This window comes from Bombina bombina, chromosome 5 (genome assembly GCF_027579735.1).
Source record: "Bombina bombina isolate aBomBom1 chromosome 5, aBomBom1.pri, whole genome shotgun sequence".
Taxonomy (NCBI): domain Eukaryota; kingdom Metazoa; phylum Chordata; class Amphibia; order Anura; family Bombinatoridae; genus Bombina; species Bombina bombina.
The window spans coordinates 2,718,851-2,745,994 of NC_069503.1; the positions used below are offsets into that span (position 1 = coordinate 2,718,851).

At 35.4% G+C, this 27,144-nt stretch overlaps 1 protein-coding gene across 1 annotated transcript in view; it reads right to left on the reverse strand.

The window, feature by feature from the left end:
- Nucleotides 1-27,144, reverse strand: part of LOC128659663 (tyrosinase-like) — a 142,675-nt gene that overhangs the window by 62,938 nt on the left and 52,593 nt on the right. Inside the window, exon 3 of the mRNA XM_053713232.1 lies at nt 7,373-7,514. Coding sequence (XP_053569207.1) covers nt 7,373-7,514 — 142 coding nt within the window. The remainder of the gene's footprint in view (nt 1-7,372; nt 7,515-27,144) is intronic.

Consider the following 27,144-nt stretch of genomic DNA (forward strand, 5'->3'; position numbering starts at 1 on the left):
ACCTGTCTTAGAAAATGACAGGGTGGGCCGTGGACTCATCATATCGTAAAATAAATAAATTTATCAGGTAAGGATAAATTTCCTTTTCTTTTACAAGATATGACGAGTCCACGGATTTCATCCTTACTTATGGGATACAATACCAAAGCTATAGGACACGGATGAAAGGGAGGGACAAGACAGGAACCTAAACGGAAGGCACCACTGCCTTCTGTTTAGGCAGAAGTATCAAATTTGTAAAATTTGGAAAAAGTGTGAAGAGACGACCAAGTTGCAGCCTTGCAAATCTGTTCAACAGAAGCATCATTTTTAAATGCCCATGAGGAAGCCACAGCTCTAGTAAAATGAGCCATAATTCTTTTCAGGAGGCTGCTGTCCAACAGTCTCATATGCAAAATGGATGATACTCTTCAGCCAAAAAGAAAGAGAGGTAGCCGTAGCTTTCTGGCCCCTACGTTTTCCAGAAAAAACAAAAAACAATGAAGATGATTGACGAAAATCTTTAGTCGCCTGCAAGTAAAACTTCAAGGCACGGACCACGTCCAAGTTATGTAACAGACACTCCTTCTTAGAAGAAGGATTGGGACACAAGAAAGGAACAACAATTTCCTGATTAATATTCTTATTAGAAACAACCTTAGGAAGGAAACCAGGTTTGGTACGTAACACCACCTTATCAGAATGAAAAATAAGATAAGGAGAATCATATTGTAAAGCTGAAAGCTCAGAAACTCTGGGAGCAGAAGAAATAGCAACCAAAAATAAAACTTTCCAAGATAACAACTTAATGTCTATGGAATGCATAGGTTCAAACGGAACCCCTTGAAGAACATTTAAGAACTAAATTCAAACTCCAAGGAGGATCAATTGGTCTAAACACAGGCCTGATTCTAGTCAGAGCCTGACAAAAATATTGAACATCTGGAACATCTGACAGACGTTTGTGTAATAAAATAGACAGAGCAGAAATCTGTCCCTTTAAGGAACTTGCTGACAACCCTTTCTCCATTCCTTCTTGAAGAAAATATAAAATCATGGGAATCCTAACCCTACTCCATGAGTAGCCCTTGGATTCGCACCAATAAAGATATTTACGCCATATCTTATGGTAAATCTTTCTAGTAACAGGCTTACGTGCCTGGATCAAGGTATCAATGACCACATCAGAGAACCCCCGCTTAGATAAAATCAAGCGTTTAATCTCCAAGCAGTCAGCTGCAGAGAAACTAGATTCGGATGATGGAAGGGTCCCTGAATGAGAAGGTCCTGCCTCAATGGAAGCTTCCACGGCGGCAGAGAGGACATGTCCACCAGATCGGCATACCAAGTCCTGCGAGGCCACACAGGAGCGATTAGAATTACCGAAGCCCTCTCCTGTTTGATTCGTGCAATCACCCGGGGAAGAAGAGCAAATGGTGGAAACATATAAGCTAGGTTGAACGGCCAAGGCATCTATCATTTCGGCCTGAGAATCCCTGGACCTGGATCCGTATCTCGGGAGTTTGGCATTCTGACAAGACGCCATCAGATCCAATTCCGGTCTGCCCCATCTGAGAATCAGGGTGGCAAAGACTTCCGGATGGAGTTCCCATTCCCCCAGTTGAAACGTCTGTCTGCTCAAAAAATCCGCCTCCCAGTTGTCCACTCCTGGGATGTAGATTGCTGACAGATAACAAGAGTGAGCCTCCGCCCACCGAATTATCTTGGATACTTCTGTCATCGCTAAGGAACTCCTTGTTCCTCCCTGATGATTGATGTAAGCCACAGTCGTGATGTTGTCCGACTGAAACCGGATGAATTTGGCCGAAGCCAACTGAGGCCAAGCCTGAAGCGCATTGAATATTGCTCTCAATTCCAGATTATTGATTGGGAGTAGAGACTCCGACCGAGTCCACACATCCTGAGCCTTCAGGGAATTCCAGACTGCACCCCAACCTAGTAGACTGGCGTCCGTTGTCACTATCACCCATGAGGGTCTGCGGAAACACGTCCCTTGGGACAGATGATCCAGCAACAACCACCAAAGAAGAGAGTCTCTTGTCTCCTTATCCAGATCTATCTGAGGAGACAAGTTTGCATAACCTCTGTTCCACTGCCTGATCATGCTCAGTTGTAGAGGTCTAAAATGAAAATGAGCAAACGGAATGATGTACATGGCCGCCACCATCAAGCCAATTACCTCCATGCACTGAGCTACTGATGGCCGAGGATTGGACTGAAGGGATCGGCATGTATTCAGAATCTTTGACTTTTTAACCTCCGTCAAAAACATTTTCATGGATACAGAGTCTATTAGAGTTCCTAGGAAAGGAACCCTCATCTGTGGAATTAATGAACTCTTTCCTAGATTCACCTTCCACCCATGAGTCCTTAGACAGGAGAGGACAATGTCGGTATGAAACTTTGTCAGCTGATAAGACGACGCCTGGATCAGAATATCATCTAGATAAGGCGCCACTGCAATGCCCTGCGGTCTGAGAACCGCCAGCAGAGACCCCAGAACCTTCATGAAGATCCTGGGTACCGTGGCCAACCTGAAAGGAAGGGCCACAAACTGAAAATGTTTGTCCAGAAAGGCAAACCTCAGGAACTGGTGATGATCTCTGTGGATAGGAATATGAAGATATGCATCCTTTAAGTCCACAGTAGTCATATATTGACCCTCCTGGATCAATTAAAGAATTGTCCAAATAGTCTCCATCTTGAAAGATGGGACTCTGAGAAACTTGTTTAGACTCTTTAGATCTAAAATGGGTCGGAACGTTCCATCGTTTTTGGGAACCACAAAAAGATTTGAGTAAAACCCCTGCCCCTGTTCCTGTACTGGAACAGGACAAATTACTCCCATAGTAGAGAGGTCTTGTACACAACGTAAGAATGCCTCTCTTTTTATCTGGTCTACAGACAATCGTGAAAGAAGGAACCTTCCCCTTGGGTAGGAATTTTTGAACTCTAACTGATAACCCTGAGACACTATTTCCAGTGTCCAGGGATCCTGAACATCTCTTACACAAGCCTGGACGAAGAGAGAGTGTCTGCCCCCTGCTAGATCCGGTCCCGGATCAGGGGCCGCCCCTTCATGCTGTCTTGGGAGCAGCAACGGGCTTCTTCGGCTGTTTACCCTTGTTCCAAGCCTGGTTAGGTCTCCAGACGGCTTTGGATTTAGAGAAGTTCCCTTCCTGCTTAGCGGCAGAGGAAGATGGGACTCCTTTGAAATTACGAAAGGAACAAAAATTACTCTGTCGTCCCCTTTGCTTAGATGTTTTGTCTTGAGGGAGGAGATGACCCTTACCTCCCGTAATATCAGAAATGATTTCTTTCAAATCAAGCCCAAAAAGGGTCTTTTCCCTTAAAGGGAATAGTCAAAAGTTTCGATTTAGAGGGCACATCCGTAGACCAAGATTTTAACCATAAGGCTCTGCGCGCTAAAATGGAAAATCCTGAATTCTTAGCTGCCAATTTGGTGATCTGAAAGGCAGCATACGTAATAAAAGAATTTGCCAGCTTAAGGGCCCTCATTCTATCCATTATTTCCTCTAAAGGAATCTCAGTCTTCAGAGACTCTTCTAGGGCATCAAACCAAAAAGCAGCCGCAGTTGTAACTGTTACAATGCATGCCGTTGGTTGTAAAAGAAATCCTTGATGAACATATAACCTCTTTAGAAGACCCTCCAGTTTTTTATCCATAGGGACTTTGAAAGCACAACTGTCCTCTATAGGGATAGTCGTACGCTTAGCCAGAGTAGAGATAGCTCCCTTCACCTTATGGATCGTCTGCCAAGAGTCCCAAACGGTGTCAACTATAGGGTACATCTTAAAAATAGGGGGAGGGGAGAACGGTATACCCGGTCTTTCCCATTCCCTAGAAGCAATTTCCGAAATTCTTTTGGGAACCGGAAAAACATCTGAAAAGAAGGTACCTCTAAGTACTTGTCCATTTTACTTAATTTCTCTGGTGGGACCACAATAGAGTCACAGTCATCCAGAGTTAATAAAACCTCTTGCAGTAAAAGGCGGAGGTGTTCAAGTTTAAATCTAAAAAACATGACGTCCGATTCTGTCGGGGGCAATGCTCTACCTGGATCAGACAGTTCCCCCTCAGACAGGGCCTCCCTACCCCCCAAATCAGAACCCTGGGAAGGTACGTTGGAGATAGCCATTAAAGCATCAGAAGTCGCAGGGACTACATGAGTCTCTGTCCTGCTGCGTTTACCTTGTAACACTGGAAACTTAGATACAACTTCTGTAAGAGTGGATGACATAACTGCAGCCATATCCTGCAGAGTGAAAGAAGCAGACGCCGTTGTACTTGGAGTTGCCTGAGAGAGTGGTAATGGCTGTGACGCTTGGGGGGACAGCTGCGGCATATTCTGAACCTCTTCAGCAGAATCCTGAGCAGCATCCACTACAGACAAACTTTTTTTTAAAGAAAATGTTATCCCTGAACTGTAAAGTCCTTTCTGTACAAGCAGGACAAAAAGTAACAGGAGGCTCCACATTTGCATTTAAACATAATGAGCATGTGACACTTTCAATATCCATAATCTTATTTATCTCTGTGACGATTATGGTACTAAACAAAGTGCAGCTTGGTCACCTTTAATCCCAATATATTTATATATAACTAAACAATGTATTGGCCCTATTGTAAATTTCACAGTAAAAACACACAGTACCCTTTGCAATTTGATGAAAAGAAAAAAAAAAACTTTAGCCACCAGAGCACCCTGTAACAGCGCTACTGCGGCGCCTACCTGCCCCCACACTACTGACACAGATAGTGAACAAACTCCCTGACGCTGCTGACCGCTTGCTTCAAGTTACACCATGCGGTCCAGACAAGCCCCTAAGCTAGCATCCTTAGCAAACTCCGTGAGAGACAAGTGCGCGGCTTCCAGACACATCCGGTCTGAAGCGCGTGAAGGAAGCCCCGCCCCTCGTGGGCGGCAATCAGAGGAAATGCCCGCCGCAATAAAATAATTTAATGGCCGCGCATTCAAAAATCCCCTGAGAACAACGATCCAGCAATAAAGCAGTACCCTTTGCGTATGCATTAGCCAGAACACAGTCTAATAATAATAATAATACTATGAAAACCCCCAGCGTCATAACAGTCACCAAAGATCGCATCAGGAGCCCATACCAGCATCGTAGCCCCATTATGTGACCTTGTACCAACAAACTGTAAACTCCCTAGTTACACCAGAGTTCAGTTTGATAAGCAGGGGTACCAATTACAGCCCACCCTCTGAGATAAAAATCCTTCCCCAGAGACAAAACAGCTGCACGTACCTGGAAGCTGGGCGACAGCTTAATTAGTCCCACAACCAAGAGGTCCTGCAGTTCCCTCCTGTAGATCTGTGGAGACATAGAGGGTCTTAGTTACCACATGCTAAGACCATTATCTAAAGGACAGCACACATCATGGGAGGCACAGAGAGAATAGGTCCCTCCAGTTCCCAATGCTTTGAAGCCACCAGATGCTTCTCTTTTGATAACTGAAGAGACTGATCTGGATTAGGCTACACCCTAACAAAGTAGCACACTTAGGCACTACAGAAGAAATAATAAACTCTTGATTGAAGAATCTAAACTAACACCTTACTTTACCTCTTCCTATCACAAGCACAGGCAAAGAGAATGACTGGTGTGGGAGGGAAGGGAGGAGCTATATATACAGCTCTGCTGTGGTGCTCTTTGCCTCCTCCTGCTGACCAGGAGGCGAAATCCGTGGACTCGTCATATCTTGTAAAAGAAATAAGTACATTTACAATTGGAGAAGGGTAGCATGATTAACAGTGATCGTGGGAAGGCTAAGGTAGCAAACGTTTCTCTTTTCTTCACTATCCATAAGAGAAGAACCAATGGGAGAAATATTGATCTAGATCATAGAAGCCTATACCAATAACTGAGTTCTCTCTCTAGATGATATCAGGGAAAAAATGGATAATATCAAGAAAAATAAAACTCAAGGTCCAGATGGAATACACCCAAGGGTTCTAAGGAAACATAGCACTGTCATAGCTTAACCGGTACTATTAATTGCTCATGACCCAAGTCTGGTGTAAATCTGATACAGGAAGCTATAGACCAGTAAGTCTGGTACTAGGGAAGATAAAGGATTATATTCATGCTGTGTTGAACTGATGTACACAAATATACTCTTGGTTTTATGAGAAATAGATCATACCAAGGTAATCTAATTAGATTCCATGAGTAGGAAAGTAAAATATAGATAAAGGGGAACCAGTTGTTGTGATTTATTTGGTTCATGCAAAGGCTTTTAATACAGCTCCACCTGATAGATTACTGTACATAAATAAGGGACTGGGAATAGCTAAAACATATTAGTTCATGGATAAAGTGGAATAAAGACAGAGAGCAACGTGTTGTAGTAAATACCCACATTGTAAAAATGTAATTAGTGGGGTTCCCAAATAATCAATGCTGGACCCTGTTCTTTTTAATATTTTTATAAATGACTTGGAAAAAGGATTATGCATCTTCATTTTTGTGATGGTACAAAGTTATGTAAGGTATTAGGCCAGTGCAGGATGTAATTGCTTTGCAAGGGAATTTACAAAAATTTAAAGAATAGGCTGGTAAATGGCAAATTAGTTTTAATATTGGTTAATGTAAGGTTCTACATTTTAGAAGTAAAATATGCAGCCTACCTATATGCATATAAATAACAAGCAAATAATAAGTGCACAATGCAGGGCAGTTGTGTCTAAGGCTGAAAAGAGACTAGCATGTATGAAGATAAGACTTCACCTTGAGTATTAAGTGCAGTTATAGGAACCAATTTTAAAAAAATGACATTGCACAATTGTATAACATTTAAGAGAAGGGCTGCAAAACCAATAAGGGGACTGGAGGATTTAAACTATGAGAAGAGACTAGCCACATTGGGTCTGATAAATGTATATGATTACCCTATACAAATATATTTGAGGCCTATATACCAAGTTGGCAGAAGCGCTGTTTATTCCTAGGCAATTGTTTGTGACATGTCACACTTTAGAGAGATTTAATCTCCAGCCACGTACACGTTTTATCAATGTAAAAGCAATCAAATTGTGGAATTCCTTGCCCTAAGGAGGTAGTGAATGCCAATAAGATTTTAAAATGGCTTATTTACAATTCTGGCTAAAAATAGAAATTAGGTTTATGATTACTTAGATTTAATGGGTCGGCTTCTAAGTTCAAATAGCATCTTTATTTTATAGTAAATCAGGTGGGATCTGTATAAGTTGAAACTGTATTTTTGACCTCATCTACTATGTTATTATGTACTATACACAGATCATGCTGCCTCTAGGCGCTAGAATTTAAGTGTAGGAACAACAGTTCTAATGTAACTCATACTCACTTGTCAATGAAGCCATGATGCAAGATGAAGATTGGATCATTGCTTGATATTGGGATTTGGGACATTGTGCCACCCAGGTATACATGCACCAGGTTATGCATGCTCCTTCTTAGTGTCACCCCATCTGTTGGAGACAAGAACCCTGCAGGGAGAATAAATAGTTATGACTATTTGATAACACTTAACATTTCTTGCTTTGCAGATGATGCATGTTATGTGTTACATGACCATATAGTGCTATCTGTATGTCCTACAGATGTCTCGGATAAGATATTTTTAACACAGTACCAAAGGTTCACAAAAATATAAGAGAAGCCCCCGGATGCCCTATTGTAGTTGGGTTTGAGTAAGTGTTTACACACATAGCTACCTATCTTGATAGGATCTTACAACCTGAGGTATTTAAGATAACATCTTACATAAGAGATACTGTCGATTTCATTGAGAAATTAAGGAATCTACCCCTGCAAAGCACAAGATATGTTTTATATACCTTAGATGTATGCAATTTATATACTGTGATTAATCATGAGTTTTATAGGGTCTACCAAATACAGGAGTATACAATGAAGTACAGTTACAGTTTTTGAAGATATTTTGCAGATAGTATTATATAACTACTTTTTATTTATGGATAAATGGTATCTGCAAATAAGAGGTACAGCCATGGTGTCCAAAGTGGCCCCTTCATACGCTAATATATTTATGAGATGATTTGAAGATAAATTTGTGTATGAAAATACATTTTTACAATATGGGGTAGCTTGGTGGTGCTTCGTTGATGATATTTTTGGCGTGGTGTGGATCAGCTTAATTGAGCAGTGAAAGGGCTAAAGTTTATGCTGACTTTTAGTGAGGAAAGCATAGTATTCCTAGATACTGTAGTATATAAGTAAACAAGTTAACATACTTTGAATGTAGAGAAGGAAAATCACTGATAGGAACACATTATTATTGATATCACAATACTGATTTATGACAATTTTCACCATAGTGTACTAAGAAATTCTTTATCTCTGAGTCAATTGATGAGGGTAAATAGAACTATAGGTAACAAGAAATGTCCAATAGATTTAAAGAAAAAGGCTATCCTAACAAATTGATAGCGGCTGAAACTGAGAAAATAAAAAAGAAGGTAATAAAAAAAAAAAATGAGCAAATACATCAAATAAATCGCAAAGATTAATGTGTGGGACTCAATAACCCCTATAGTCAGGAGATAAGCACAATAATTAACAAGCATTGGAATATATTGAAAACCTGTAATTCGAATATTGAGGCTTTCCAAACCACCCCAATGATAGCATACAGGAGAGTGACTTAATAGTAACGAATGACATGGGTACATCTTGCTTCCAGAAATACTGGCACTTTTCCATGCCTGGGATGTGCAAGTTGCAGTGCTGTGGCAGAATGCCAGCATCCACAAACTCTGAGAAAATGTAAAATTTGGAGTTACTACATGTGTGACCCATCTGATTTCATATATCTTATTAAATGCCTGTTTTCCAGAATTTATATTAGTGAGACGATCAGAAGGGTGCGAGATAGGATGAGTCAACACAGGTCCAACATTAGATGCATGGAGTGAGGCCCCCGTTTCTAGCCACTTTTTAGAGGCTGGTCACTATATCCGCCAAATGAGATGGCAAATCATTGAAAACTTAGGAGAGTTGGTAATTAGGGTTAAATTAATCTTAAAACAAAAAAAGCCCTTTTGTAGCAGGAGTTAAAAAAAAATGTACTAAAAATGTTATAACCCCTAATGTGAAGTGTGGGATATTGTTGCTGCATAATGTCTGTATAATAAATGTTTTAAAACATTGAAACATTGTTCACATTTGACTACTAGATGGTGGTATAATGCATATCTATAGTAGGGTAGAGCAGTGTTTCGCAAACGTGGTCTTAAAGTACCCTCCAACAGGCCAGGTTTTCATTATAACATAGGTTTACATCATTGCCCTTGCAGTTGAGTAGGCTGTATAATGCCACCTCTATGCCCTACTAAGCCTCAGATCACTGGCATTACCCCTGCAATTTTGTTGGCATAATTCCTCCTATGTACCCTACTTAGCCTTAGATCAGTGACATTACTTCTGCAGTTCAGTAGGCTGTATAATGCCACCTCTATGCCCTACTAAGTCTTAGATCAGTGGCATTACCCCTGCAGTTGAGCAGTCGTTATAATGCCTCCTATATGTCCTATTAAGCATCAGATCAGTGACCTTAACCATGCTGTTCAACAGGCTGTATAATGCCACCTGTAAGAATATATATAACCATACTGACACCATTTTGTCTTGCACCCACGAATTTAGCTTATTATACTGTGAAGAAATAAGCTAATGTGAGCTTCTTGCATAATAAGAAAATTAAGGTATAACCCAAGGCGCCTACCCTAAGGAGGCTAGGTGTATGAAAATGTAAAATCTAATTATGATTTAAACTCCAGTGTGGTCTGAAAATGTTTTAATACATAAATAAAAATGTTTTGCAGATAAAACAAATATACATACAATGCTTCAAGTAAATATACAATGCTTCATGGATCCATGATAAATAACAGATAGAATAAAATCAAAGTCGAATAAGATAAAACAATAAAATATAGAGGTAATACAATAGTGCTTGAGCTATAGTATACAATACTATATTATACAATAGCAGCGAAAGAAATGATTGTGGACAATCTTGTAGTGAATTTTCTGATGGAATTCTAAGATGAATTAAATGTGAGGAGAAAAAAGCTAAAAATGTGTGAAAAAAACTCCTCAAAAATAAAGTGTGTGGGTGAAAAAACTTCAAACTGTGATCCAAAAAAATTCAAAAAAAATTTTGTAAAAAATATAATCCAAAAATATATATATATATATTCCACAAAAGTGTAGTCTGATCCAAAATCGATACAAATGTTGAAAATAAGAGTGTCAGCAATGTCTCAATATAAAAATTGGTGTATAAAAAGATATAATGTCAGTGTTCCATTATTCCTAAAGATCCTTATCCTCAAAAAAAGGTCTTCAATCCAATAAAAAATGAGTGCAAAAAAATAAAAAATGAATACAAAAACAAAAATAAAAAATGAAAAACAGGGAAGAATAACCTGTGGAGAGAGAAGAAAAAAATATAGATTGTCCTAAATGTTCAGCAAATAATGAAATAATGAAATAAGGCTTACCAGTTCTGGTCAACGCGTTTCGGCCCGTGCTAGGCCTTTCTCAAGACTGGTTTTGGTATACTGGTGGCGGCCTTATATAGTTTGTTTAACCGGAAGTGATTTGTTGTTCACTTCCGGTTTTGCCGAATTTGCTATCTTGTTTTGGGGCTAAATCTAGTTAAAGTTGTTTGTAGTTTACTTATTTTGGTGTGGAGTTAAGGTAAATTGCTTCCTAAGTTTAACATTTGTTATTATTAGCCCTTGCCTAATACCTCCGTGGGTAACGTGACGTCACTTCCGGTCTAGGTAATTTTTACGATCGGTTTTGTAGATCGTGTATTCGAATTAGGTATGTATTTCAATGGGAGTCGGGGAATCTATATTTTTCTTATTTCCTTACCAAATTGTGTTTCTTAATGCTGGTAAACATAGGTCCGTGATCGGACCGACCTGATTGGTCATGACGTCACGGCCTCGGGTTGGCGCCTTTGATTGGTTCTGAAAGGTGGGTTTGCCTAATCCTGCCTTACTATTGGTGTGTGAATAGCCGTAGTTATAATAGTATTATGTTTCCTTGAACTATTTGGATATGAAGATTGCATTAATCCTAGTATAATGGTATTGTCTAATATTGATCTTCTAGGGGCTTTTTTTCTTTTTTTGTGCGATCCTAAAAATAGATATCTTAGTATAACTTTCGTTTCTATTTGTTCATAATAAAAAAAATTTTTATTCTCAACTGTATTGTTTGAGACTGTCAGTAAATGTTCGAGATTGTCAATGAACATAGCTTTTTAGCATATTATTCATATGTTTTTTTACGAAAGATGGACTTTGGTTATCGGCGTAACAGGGGAGGGTAATTGTATCTTCTATTCTCTTTCTAATAGTGAGAGACATATGTTTTTTTACGAAAGATGGACTTTGGTTATCGGCGTAACAGGGGAGGGTAGTTGTATCTTCTATTCTCTTTCTAATAGTGAGAGACATAAAGGTCTGGGTGCTTCTGAAATTTAATTTAGTGGTTTTAAATTTTCTTCTTTAAAGAGGTTTCTTTTTTATATAGGATACCTTTTCCTAGTTTCATTAGTACCTTTTTGGTGATGTAAAATCGGAATGTTGTCATACTATCTACTTGTAGGATTAGATGGAATCAAGGAGAGGAATGAGTACTTACCCTAAATAGATAGGGATATGTGTATTGACCTAAATGAATAGTTTTATACACGTATTAATAAATTGAATAGTTAATCCTTTCCTATAAGGAGATTAATGTTCCCTATAGGACTTAGGGGACGTCAAGATATAGGGACTTGTAGCGGAATTTGGGTTTGGGTCTCATAGGAGTGTAACCATGTCAACTTTTGATCGTTACCTTCATTGTGTATTTTTTGGATGTTTCTTATCAAGGTTTGAATCATAAGGTGTAATTTGAAAAAGAGAGTCTTTGGTCAAAGGGGATTCATTTTCTGAGGTATCTGTTTTTAATTTAAAATTTCTACTTTAGTAAAAGCCTATTGAGAGGGGTTGGTTTGGTCAGAGAAGCTTCAATTTGTGGTGGGTCTTTTTTTTCCCAATTCAGAATGTCTGGTATATAGAGTCTGTTTTCAATTTGAAATTTCTACTTTAGTAGAAACCTTTTGAGAGGGGTTAATTTGGTCAGGAAGATTCATTTTGTTGTGGATCTATTTTCGATTCAGAATCTCTGATGTGGTTAGACCATGTTGAAAAGGTGCGACAAGTCTTCTTTGTTATTAAGACCTCTTGGGTATAGACAATCTAGGTTGAAGATCCACCTGGATTCTGCTGTGAGGAGTCTTTTTTCATGGTTCCCTCCTCTCCAATCCTTTTTGATCTTTTGTATCCCTAGAAAGGTAAGTTCTTTGGTGTTGCCTTTGTGTTTATCTACAAAGTGTTTGTATAACGGTGTGTCTACATTTAGTTTTTCGATCTGTAGCAGATGTTCTCGCATCCTATCCTTCAGGGTTCTAGAAGTTTGGCCCACATATTGTAGGCCACATGAGCATTGGAGCATGTATATAATGCCCTTGTCTTGGCATCTGATTAGATCCTTGATCTTATATGTTTCCTTGGTGTTGTGGCAAATGAAGGATGATGCTTTTATACCGTGTTTACAAGACTTGCATGATATGCACGGAAAGAATCCTTTAAGTTCTTTTCCAAACACATTTGTAACTCTGGCGGTCTTTTTCTTCGGTATACTCGGGGCTAGTTTGTTTTTCAGGTTCTTGGTTTTTCTGTAAATGAACCTGGGTTGAGTAGGGAGTTTTTCACCTATCAGATCATCGTCTTTTAGTATACCCCAATGTTTTTTAAATATTTTCTCAATGATATTTTTGTTATCACTGTACTCTGTGATCATCGCTATATCCAGTGACTCTTCATTTGTTGTTGTTTTTGGTTTTTTATATTTGGTAAGAGTGGATCTGTCGATCATCCTGACTTCTTGAATTTCCTGGTCCAATTCTGTCTCGTTGTACCCTCTCTCAAGAAATTTATATTTTATCGTTGTTGCCTGTTCTTCCCATTTGTCTGCAGTGGAACAATTTTTCCTCATTCTTAACAGTTGACTCTTTGGTATGTTATTTTTCCAATTGAAATGGTGGCAGCTGGTCATGTGTATATAGTTATTGCTGTCCACTTGTTTAAAGTGGGTTGAGGTCTCTAGCTTTCCGTTTTTTACTTCGATTTTTAAATCGAGGAAGATTATATCGGTCTGACTGCTGGTATATGTAAAATGTAGGTTGTTCTTGTTTTTATTCATGATCTCAAAGTCAAAGATCCGATTGTGTCCCCTTCCAGACTATTAGTATATCGTCGATATAACGGCGATAGAGGACCAGGTCCGCGCTAGCTGGGCAGGATTCCCAAAAGATATGCTCCCATTTACCCATATATAGGTTGGCATAGCTAGGCGCGAACCTGGTCCCCATCGCCGTTCCACAAATCTGTTGGTAATATTGTCCGTTATTACAAAAATAGTTGTGTTGTAGTATATACTTGATACTATCCAGAATGAATCTCCTTTGTTCATCTACGACTTCGTTGTCCTTTTTCAGGAAATATTCCACCCCTTCAATTCCTTCTTGGTGAGGAATACAGGTATATAATGATGTGACATCACAACTGGCTAAAATGAAGCCTTCTTCCCATGTTATATCTTCCAGTAGATTCAAAACCTGGGTAGAGTCTTTCAGGTAAGAGGGAAGTTGTTGGACATACCTCTGTAAATTCAGGTCAACGTATTCAGATAAATTACTACTGAGTGACCTGATACCTGAAATAATCGGTCTTCCGGGGGGGTTTTGCAGTGCTTTATGAATCTTGGGTAAGTGATATATCACGGGGGTTATGGGAAAATACACAATGAAGGTAACGATCAAAAGTTGACATGGTTACACTCCTATGAGACCCAAACCCAAATTCCGCTACAAGTCCCTATATCTTGACGTCCCCTAAGTCCTATAGGGAACATTAATCTCCTTATAGGAAAGGATTAACTATTCAATTTATTAATACGTGTATAAAACTATTCATTTAGGTCAATACACATATCCCTATCTATTTAGGGTAAGTACTCATTCCTCTCCTTGATTCCATCTAATCCTACAAGTAGATAGTATGACAACATTCCGATTTTACATCACCAAAAAGGTACTAATGAAACTAGGAAAAGGTATCCTATATAAAAAAGAAACCTCTTTAAAGAAGAAAATTTAAAACCACTAAATTAAATTTCAGAAGCACCCAGACCTTTATGTCTCTCACTATTAGAAAGAGAATAGAAGATACAACTACCCTCCCCTGTTACGCCGATAACCAAAGTCCATCTTTCGTAAAAAAACATATGTCTCTCACTATTAGAAAGAGAATAGAAGATACAATTACCCTCCCCTGTTACGCCGATAACCAAAGTCCATCTTTCGTAAAAAAACATATGAATAATATGCTAAAAAGCTATGTTCATTGACAATCTCGAACATTTACTGACAGTCTCAAACAATACAGTTGAGAATAAAAATTTTTTTTATTATGAACAAATAGAAACGAAAGTTATACTAAGATATCTATTTTTAGGATCGCACAAAAAAAGAAAAAAAGCCCCTAGAAGATCAATATTAGACAATACCATTATACTAGGATTAATGCAATCTTCATATCCAAATAGTTCAAGGAAACATAATACTATTATAACTACGGCTATTCACACACCAATAGTAAGGCAGGATTAGGCAAACCCACCTTTCAGAACCAATCAAAGGCGCCAACCCGAGGCCGTGACGTCATGACCAATCAGGTCGGTCCGATCACGGACCTATGTTTACCAGCATTAAGAAACACAATTTGGTAAGGAAATAAGAAAAATATAGATTCCCCGACTCCCATTGAAATACATACCTAATTCGAATACACGATCTACAAAACCGATCGTAAAAATTACCTAGACCGGAAGTGACGTCACGTTACCCACGGAGGTATTAGGCAAGGGCTAATAATAACAAATGTTAAACTTAGGAAGCAATTTACCTTAACTCCACACCAAAATAAGTAAACTACAAACAACTTTAACTAGATTTAGCCCCAAAACAAGATAGCAAATTCGGCAAAACCGGAAGTGAACAACAAATCACTTCCGGTTAAACAAACTATATAAGGCCGCCACCAGTATACCAAAACCAGTCTTGAGAAAGGCCTAGCACGGGCCGAAACGCGTTGACCAGAACTGGTAAGCCTTATTTCATTATTTGCTGAACATTTAGGACAATCTACACTATATTTTTTTCTTCTCTCTCCACAGGTTATTCTTTCCTGTTTTTCATTTTTTATTTTTGTTTTTGTATTCATTTTTTATTTTTTTGCACTCATTTTTTATTGGATTGAAGACCTTTTTTTGAGGATAAGGATCTTTAGGAATAATGGAACACTGACATTATATCTTTTTATACACCAATTTTTATATTGAGACATTGCTGACACTCTTATTTTCAACATTTGTATCGATTTTGGATCAGACTACACTTTTGTGGAATATATATATATATTTTTGGATTATATTTTTTACAAAATTTTTTTTGAATTTTTTTGGATCACAGTTTGAAGTTTTTTCACCCACACACTTTATTTTTGAGGAGTTTTTTTCACACATTTTTAGCTTTTTTCTCCTCACATTTAATTCATCTTAGAATTCCATCAGAAAATTCACTACAAGATTGTCCACAATCATTTCTTTCGCTGCTATTGTATAATATAGTATTGTATACTATAGCTCAAGCACTATTGTATTACCTCTATATTTTATTGTTTTATCTTATTCGACTTTGATTTTATTCTATCTGTTATTTATCATGGATCCATGAAGCATTGTATATTTACTTGAAGCATTGTATGTATATTTGTTTTATCTGCAAAACATTTTTATTTATGTATTAAAACATTTTCAGACCACACTGGAGTTTAAATCATAATTAGATTTTACATTTTCATACACCTAGCCTCCTTAGGGTAGGCGCCTTGGGTTATACCTTAATTTTCTTCTTGTACATTGGGTACCAGCTAGGATTACCCCTCCCCGGGCACATAGGTTGTTAATAGGCGCAGAGGTCAATCTTTTCTAATTTAACTTCTTGCATAATAACCTTATCTTGGGACTATGTCCTTGCTATGTCCTTGGATGAATGCCCGTTTTCACTTTTATCTTGGTTCACTCCTTTCATACTTTGTTTTCTGTAAACTGCGTCACTGTATAGCCATGTGCCATGTAACCACCTTTATGAGCACAGCACTGCTTATAATAAACAGATAAGACTTAGACTGTATTCTGTGTGCATGTCTGATCTTTGCTCTCCAAAGCCTTGTATGGTGAAATACTCAGTTCCAAGTGGAGAGCAGAATACTGATCAGTGTCAAGTGGTATCCTGGCCCAGTGAGGACCTCTAACACCACCTATATGTCCTACTAAGTCTCAGATCAATGTCATTACCCCTGCAGTTCAATAGGCTGCATAATGCCACCTATATGCCCTACTTAGCCTTAGATCAGTGACATTACTCCTGCATTTTAGCAGGTTGTTTAATGCCACCTATATTCCCTACTAAGCCTCAGATCCAATTGCATTACCCCTGCAGTTCAGAAGGTTGTATAATGCCACCTATATGTCCTACTAAGTCTCAGATCAATGTCATTACCCCTGCAGTTCAGAAGGTTGTATAATGCCACCTATATGTCCTACTAAGTCTCAGATCAATGTCATTACCCCTGCAGTTCAGAAGGCTGTATAATGCCACCTATATGCCCTACTAAGCCTCAGATCAGTGGCATTACCCCTGCAGTTCAATAGGCTGCATAATGCCACCTCTATGCCCTACTAAGCCTCAGATCAGTGGCATTACTCCTGCAGTTCAATAGGCTGTATAATGCCACCTACATGCCCTACTAAGCTCAGATCATTACAATAGTATTACTATCTCAAAAAAGGTAGTTTTCCAGCCTCCAGTAGATTTTAAAAGACCTTTATTCGTTTCTTACAGGGTCCATTATAACAACGATGTTTCAAACCTATACCAGGTTCTTAATCATGTTTATAGAATAGTGTACAGGTGTGTCTTTTATACCTGTCCATTTCCTATAAGATTACACAATAGTGCCATCATGTGGTCAAATTTTAAAATTACAAGTGATAAATAAAAATCTTCAGTTATTCAACTTCTTATACATCTCAAATTAAATTTTTAAGCTAGTTGCCATCTTCTTCTTGATTTTTATGTATGTTTATCACATGCAACATTAAAACCAAATACTAATACATCTACAAATAAAACCTATACACATAAAAAATTGGAATCAAATTTGCTACTACAGATAAATGCTACAATTATCAACTAAAAAAATGACCATTCAAATTCTTTATTCAGACCTTCAGGTATCATAGTATTTAGCTTATTAATCCAAAACATCTCCCTTCTTTTAAGCAATTGGTCCCTGTCACCTCCCCTCCTGGGTCTGTCAACTTGTTCAATGACTTGAAATCTCAGTTGACTGATGTTATGACCCATGGAGAGGAAGTGACAGGAAACAGGTGCTTCTGTATTTTTATTTCTGATATTGGATTTGTGTTCAGTGATTCTTGTTCTTACCTCCCTACTAGTTTCACCTATATAAATCCTGGCACACGGACATTTAATGAGGTGTATAGAGTATGTGCTTCTACATGTTAGATATTTTTTGATTGGATATTTGGTCCCCTTGATAGGGTGGAAAAATTCCTTCCCCTTTATTATGGAACTACAGTGACTACAATGTAGGCAAGGATAACAACCTCTATTATCAGGTCCTATTGATGTTTGAATGCTTTTCTTTTTGCTACCTATATCTGCTCTTACCAGTAAATCTCTCAGGTTCTTAGTTTTTTTGTAAGCTACTATAGGTATGTTTTTGAAATCTTCCACTTGAGGATTGCATTCTCGAAGTATGTGCCAGTATTTATTAATAATATGTGATATTTTAGATCCTAAAGTATTGTATTGGGTTACAAAAACCATTCTGTTTTCTTTTGTTTTGTTTTTTGTGTTGCAATCTTCCTTATTTTTAAAGTACTCTAATTGTTTTGTAATTAGTTCTTCTGGATACCCTCTTCTTTTGATTTTTTCTGCCATTTCTTTTAATCTTATATCACATTTCTTTTTGTCAGTAACTATTCTCTTTACTCAGTCAACTGAGATTTCAAGTCATTGAACAAGTTGACAGACCCAGGAGGGGAGGTGACAGGGACCAATTGCTTAAAAGAAGGGAGATGTTTTGGATTAATAAGCTAAATACTATGATACCTGAAGGTCTGAATAAAGAATTTGAATGGTCATTATTTTTTTAGTTGATAATTGTAGCATTTATCTGTAGTAGCAAATTTGATTCCAATTTTTTTATGTGTATAGGTTTTATTTGTAGATGTAATAGTATTTGGTTTTAATGTTGCATGTGATAAACATACATAAAAATCAAGAAGAAGATGGCAACTAGCTTAAAAATTTAATTTGAGATGTATAAGTTGAATAACTGAAGATTTTTATTTATCACTTGTAATTTTAAACTTTGACCACATGATGGCACTATTGTGTAATCTTATAGGAAATGGACAGGTATAAAAGACACACCTGTACACTATTCTATAAACATGATTAAGAACCTGGTATAGGTTTGAAATGTCGTTGTTATAATGGACCCTGTAAGAAACTAATAAAGGTCTTTTAAAATCTACTGGAGGCTGGAAAACTACCTTTTTTGAGATTGACATTGGGGTTTGGCTAACCCTTTCCTGTGCCCCTGTTTGAAAAGGTGCTGTCTCTCACCATTTATTGTAATAGTATTACTATAACACTACTGTAACATTACAATAGCATTACTGTAACATTACAATAGCATTACTATAGCATTACTGTAGCATTACTATAGCATTACTGTAACATTACTATAGCATTACTGTAACATTACAATAGCATTACTGTAACATTACACTAACATTACTATAGCATTGCTGTAACATTACAATAGCATTACTGTAACATTACAATAGTATTACTGTAACTTTACAAGAGTATTACTGTAAATTTACAGTAACATTACTATAGCATTACAATAGTATTACTGTAACTTTACAGTAACATTACTATAGCATTACAATAGTATTACTATAGCATTACTGTAACATTACAATAGCATTACTGTAACATTACAATAGTATTACTATAGCATTACTGTAAAATTACAATAGCATTACTGTAACATTACAATAGTATTACTGTAACTTTACAGTAACATTACTATAGCATTACCATAGCATTACTGTAACATTACAATAGTATTACTGTAACTTTACAGTAACATTACTATAGCATTACTGTAACATTGAAATTGTATTACTATAGCATTACTATAACATTACAATAGCATTACTGTAACATTACACTAACATTACTATAGCATTACTGTAACATTACAATAGAATTACTATAACATTACTGTAACATTACAATACTATTGCTATAGCATTACTGTAACATTACAATAGCATTACTATAGCATTACAGTAACATTACTATAGCATTACTATAACATTACTGTAACATTACAATAGTATTGCTATAGCATTACTGTAACATTATAATAGCATTGCTGTAACATTACAATAGCATTAATATAACATTAAAATAGTATTACTATAGCATTACTGTAACATTACAATAGTATTACTGTAACTTTACAGTAACATTACTATAACATTACTATAGCATTACTGTAACATTGAAATAGTATTACTATAGCATTACTATAAAATTACAATAGCATTACTGTAACATTACACTAACATTACTATAGCAATACAATAGCATTACTATAGCATTACTGTAACATTACAATATCATTACAGTAACATTACTATAGCATTACAATAGTATTACTATAGCATTACAATAGCATTACTATAACATTACTGTAACATTACAATAGTATTACTATAGCATTACTGTAACATTATAATAGCATTACTGTAACATTACAATAGTATTACTGTAACTTTACAGTAACTTTACTATAGCATTACTATAGCATTACTGTAACATGGAAATAGTATTACTATAGCATTTCTGTAACATTACAATAGCATTACTGTAACATTACACTAACATTACAATAGCATTACTATAACATTAAAATAGTATTACTATAGCATTACTGTAACATTACAATAGTATTACTGTAACTTTACAGTAACATTACAATAGCATTACTGTAACATTGAAATAGTATTACTATAGCATTACTATAACATTACAATAGCATTACTGTAACATTACACTAACATTACTATAGCAATACAATAGCATTACTATAGCATTACTGTAACATTACAATAGCATTACAGTAACATTACTATAGCATTACAATAGTATTACTATAGCATTACAATAGCATTACTATAACATTACTGTAACATTACAATAGTATTGCTATAGCATTACTGTAACATTACAATAGCATTACTATAGCATTACAGTAACATTACTATAGCATTACTATAACATTACAGTAACATTACTATAGCATTACTATAACATTACTGTAACATTACAATAGTATTGCTATAGAATTACTGTAACATTATAATAGCATTGCTGTAACATTACAATAGCATTAATATAACATTAAAATAGTATTACTATAGCATTACTGTAACATTACAATAGTATTACTGTAACTTTACAGTAACATTACTATAACATTACTGTAACATTGAAATAGTATTACTATAGCATTACTATAACATTACAATAGCATTACTGTAACATTACACTAACATTACTATAGCAATACAATAGCATTACTATAGCATTACTGTAACATTACAATAGCATTACAGTAACATTACTATAGCATTACAATAGTATTACTATAGCATTACTATAACATTACTGTAACATTACAATAGTATTACTATAGCATTACTGTAACATTATAATAGCATTACTGTAACATTACAATAGTATTACTATAGCATTACTGTAACATTATAATAGCATTACTGTAACATTACAATAGTATTACTGTAACTTTACAGTAACTTTACTATAGCATTACTGTAACATGGAAATAGTATTACTATAGCATTTCTGTAACATTACAATAGCATTACTGTAACATTACACTAACATTACTGTAACATTACTATAGCATTACTATAACATTAAAATAGTATTACTATAGCATTACTGTAACATTACAATAGTATTACTGTAACTTTACAGTAACATTACAATAGCATTACTGTAACATTGAAATAGTATTACAGCATTACTATAACATTACAATAGCATTACTGTAACATTACACTAACATTACTATAGCATTACTATAACATTAAAATAGTATTACTATAGCATTACTGTAACATTACAATAGTATTACTGTAACTTTACAGTAACATTACTATAGCATTACTGTAACATTACAATAGCATTACTGTAACATTACACTAACATTACTGTAACATTACTATAGCATTACTATAACATTAAAATAGTATTACTATAGCATTACTGTAACATTACAATAGTATTACTGGAACTTTACAGTAACATTACTATAGCATTACAATAGTATTACTATAGCATTACTGTAACTTTAGAGTAACATTAATATATTATTACAATAGTATTACTATAGCATTGCTGTAACATTACAATAGTATTACTGTATCTTTACAGTAACATTACTATAGCATTACTATAACATTACAATAGTATTACTGTAACTTTACAGTAACATTACTATAGCATTACTGTAACATTACAATAGTATTACTATAGCATTACTGTAACATTATAATAGCATTACTGTAACATTACAATAGTATTACTGTAACTTTACAGTAACTTTACTATAGCATTACTATAGCATTACTGTGACATTGAAATAGTATTACTATAGCATTTCTGTAACATTACAATAGCATTACTGTAACATTACAATAGCATTACTGTAACATTACAATAGTATTACTATAGCATTACTGTAACATTATAATAGCATTACTGTAACATTACAATAGTATTACTGTAACTTTACAGTAACTTTACTATAGCATTACTATAGCATTACTGTAACATGGAAATAGTATTACTATAGCATTTCTATAACATTACAATAGCATTACTGTAACATTACACTAACATTACACTAACATTACAATAGCATTACTATAACATTAAAATAGTATTACTATAGCATTACTGTAACATTACAATAGTATTACTGTAACTTTACAGTAACATTACAATAGCATTACTGCAACATTGAAATAGTATTACTATAGCATTACTGTAACATTACACTAACATTACTATAGCATTACTATAGCATTACTATAGCATTAGTGTAACATTACAATAGCATTACTATAACATTAAAATAGTATTACTATAGCATTACTGTAACATTACAATAGTATTACTGTAACTTTACAGTAACATTACTATAGCATTACTGTAACATTACAATAGTATTACTGTAACTTTACAGTAACATTACAATAGCATTACTGTAACATTGAAATAGTATTACTATAGCATTACTGTAACATTACAATAGTATTACTGTAACTTTACAGTAACATTACAATAGCATTACTGTAACATTGAAATAGTATTACTATAGCATTACTGTAACATTACAATAGTATTACTGTAACTTTACAGTAACATTACAATAGCATTACTGTAACATTGAAATAGTATTACTATAGCATTACTGTAACATTACACTAACATTACTATAGCATTACTATAGCATTACTATAGCATTAGTGTAACATTACAATAGCATTACTATAACATTAAAATAGTATTACTATAGCATTACTGTAACATTACAATAGTATTACTGTAACTTTACAGTAACATTACTATAGCATTACTGTAACATTACAATAGCATTACTGTAACATTACACTAACATTACTGTAACATTACAATAGCATTACTATAACATTAAAATAGTATTACTATAGCATTACTGTGACATTACAATAGTATTACTGTAAATTTACAGTGACATTACTATAGCATTACTGTAACATTACAATAGCATTACTGTAACATTACAATAGTATTACTGTAACTTTACAGTGACATTTCTATAGCATTACAATAGTATTACTATAGCATTACTGTAACTTTAGAGTAACATTAATATATTATTACAATAGTATTACTATAGCATTGCTGTAACATTACAATAGTATTACTGTATCTTTACAGTAACATTACTATAGCATTACTATAACATTACAATAGTATTACTGTAACTTTACAGTAACATTACTATAGCATTACTGTAACATTACAATAGTATTACTATAGCATTACTGTAACATTATAATAGCATTACTGTAACATTACAATAGTATTACTGTAACTTTACAGTAACTTTACTATAGCATTACTATAGCATTACTGTAACATTGAAATAGTATTACTATAGCATTTCTGTAACATTACAATAGCATTACTGTAACATTACAATAGCATTACTGTAACATTACACTAACATTACTATAGCATTACAATAGCATTACTGTAACATTACAATAGCATTACTATAATATTAAAATAGTATTACTATAGCATTACTGTAACATTACAATAGTATTACTGTAACTTTACAGTAACATTACTATAGCATTACTGTAACATTGAAATAGTATTACTATAGCATTACTTAACATTACAATAGCATTACTGTAACATTACACTAACATTACTATAGCATTACTATAGCATTAGTGTAACATTACAATAGCATTACTATAACATTAAAATATTTTTACTATAGCATTACTGTAACATTACAATAGTATTACTGTAACTTTACAGTAACATTACTATAGCATTACTGTAACATTGAAATAGTATTACTATAGCATTACTGTAACATTACAATAGCATTACTGTAACATTACAATAGTATTACTATAGCATTACTGTAACATTACTATAGCATTACAATAGTATTACTATAGCATTACTGTAACTTTAGAGTAACATTAATATATTATTACAATATTATTACTATAGCATTGCTGTAACATTACAATAGTATTACTGTAACTTTACAGTAACGTTACTATAACATTACTATAACATTACAATAGTATTACTGTATCTTTACAGTAACATTACTATAGCATTACTATAACATTACAATAGTATTACTGTAACTTTACAGTAACATTACTATAGCATTACTATAGCATTACTATAGCATTTTAATAGTATTACTGTAACTTTACAGTAACATTACTATAACATTACTATAACATTACAATAGTATTACTGTAACTTTACAGTAACATTACTATAGCATTACCATAGCATTACTATAACATTACAATAGTATTACTGTAACTTTACAGTAACATTACTATAGCATTACTATAACATTTAATAGTATAGTATTAATGTAACTTTACAGTAACATTACTATAACATTACTATAACATTACTATAGTATTACTGTATCTTTACAGTAACATTACTATAGCATTACTATAACATTACAATAGTATTACTGTAACTTTACAGTAACATTACTATAGCATTACTATAGCATTACTATAGCATTTTAATAGTATTACTGTAACTTTACAGTAACATTACTATAACATTACTATAACATTACAATAGTATTACTGTAACTTTACAGTAACATTACTATAGCATTACCATAGCATTACTATAACATTACAATAGTATTACTGTAACTTTACAGTAACATTACTATAACATTTAATAGTATAGTATTAATGTAACTTTACAGTAACATTACTATAGCATTACTATAACATTTCCAGGGCCGTCTTTAACACAGGGCAAAAGGGGCAGCTGCCCAGGGGCCAGTCTTTGTTGAGGGGCCCAAGAGTCCTAAAAAAAATATTTTTTTTTGGTTCATGCCAGACTGCTGATGTTATATGATATGGGGGACACACACAGTCAGTCCTAATACTGTCACAGTGAAAAGTTCTCTGCTTATATTTATTTGTAAGAAACTCTGCCAGACCGTGCCGGTGTCATGTGACATGCCAAGCTAGTGCCATGTGATTTTTTAGATGTGCACTGTGCAGCACTGAATGCTAAGCCCTAACTCGGCACCCAGCCAGTCCCACTGCATCATAAAAAGGTCCTACTGGGGTTACCACTGTTACCAGAAATCTGCTCTTGTGGTAGGGATGTTTCTGGGTAGGGCTGACTGTAGGCGCAAGCAGCAGAAAGCTGGAGTGGCAGGCACGTGATTATTTCAACATCTGAGCAGCGGCAGGCACGTGAGGAATTGAGCATCTGAGCAGCGGCAGGCACGTGAGGAATTGAGCATCTGAGCAGCGGCAGGCACGTGAGGAATTGAGCATCTGAGCAGCGGCAGGCACGTGAGGAATTGAGCATCTGAGCAGCGGCAGGCACGCGAGGAATTGAGCATCTGAGCAGCGGCAGGCACTGCTCTCTTCAGTCTTGAGGCTGTGTGACTCATCTCACACTGTATCCATGCAGCCTTGGGCAGACAGCATCCAGTCTGCTGGTCCCCTTAGCCCTGCTCTTTCTGCTGTGGCCCTAAGATCAACTAACTGAAGCTTGTTAGGGGAGCAGTCCTTTGTAGAAAGGTGTCAGTGGGAAGAATAACGGCTAGATTACGAGTTGTGCATTAAGGTAAAAAAGCAGCGTTAACAGGTCCTAACGCTGCTTTTTTACGCCCGCTGCAATTACGAGTCTTGCAGGTATAGGTGTACCGCACACTTTGTTGGCCTTACCGCAAACCGACTTGCATAAAGTTCGTAAAGCCTTTTTTCTATGGGACTTCCATAGTGCTGGTATTAAGAGTTTGTCCTGGGAGGCCAAAAAGTGAGCGGTACAGCCTATACCGACAAGATTCCTAACGCATTTTAAAGTCAGTAGTTATGAGTTTTACACTACAACGCCGTAGCATAAAACTCATAACTAAAGTGCTTAAAAGTACACTAACACCCATAAACTACCTATTAACCCCTAAACTGAGGCCCTCCCGTATCACAAATACTAAAATAAAATTTGTAACCCCTAATCTGCCGCTCCGGACATCGCCACAACCTACATTATATTTATTAACCCCTAATCTCCCGCCCCAATGTCGCCGCAACCTACCTACACTTATTAACCCCTAATCTGCCGCCCCCAACATCGCCGCCACTATATTAAATGTATTAACCCCTAAATCTAAGTCTAACCCTAACAGCCCTAACAAATATAATTTAAATAAATCTAATTAAAATTCCTATCATTACCTAAATAATTCCCATTTAAAACTAAATACCTATAAAATAAACCCTAAGCTAGCTACAATATAACTAAGTTACATTGTAGCTAGCTTAGGGTTTATTTTTATTTTACAAGCAACTTTGTATTTATTTTAATTAGGTAGAATAATTACTAAATATTTATGAACTATTTAATAACTACCTATCTAAAATAAATACAAATTGACCTGTAAAATAAATCCTAACCTAATTTACAATTAAACCTAACACTACACTATCAATAAATTAATTGACTAAACTACCTACAATTATCTACAATTAAATCAACTAAACTAAATTACAAAAAAAACAAACACTAAATTACAAAAAATAAAAAAGAGTACAAGAATTTTAAACTAATTACACCTACTCTAAGCCCCCTAAAAAAATAACAAAGCCCCCCAAAATAAAAAAAAATGCCCTACCCTATTCTAAAATAAAGTTAACAGCTCTTTTACCTTACCAGCCCTTAAAAGGGCTTTTTGCGGGGCATGCCCCAAAGTAAACAGCTCTTTTGCATTTTAAAAAAACATACATTACCCCCCCAACATTACAACCCACCACCCACATACCCCTAATCTAACCCAAACCCCCCTTAAAAAAACCTAACACTAAGCCCCTGAAGATCTCCTACCTTATCTTCACCACGCCGGGTATCACCGATCCGTCCAGAAGAGGGTCCGAAGTCTTCATCCTATCCGGCAAGAAGAGGACATCCGGACC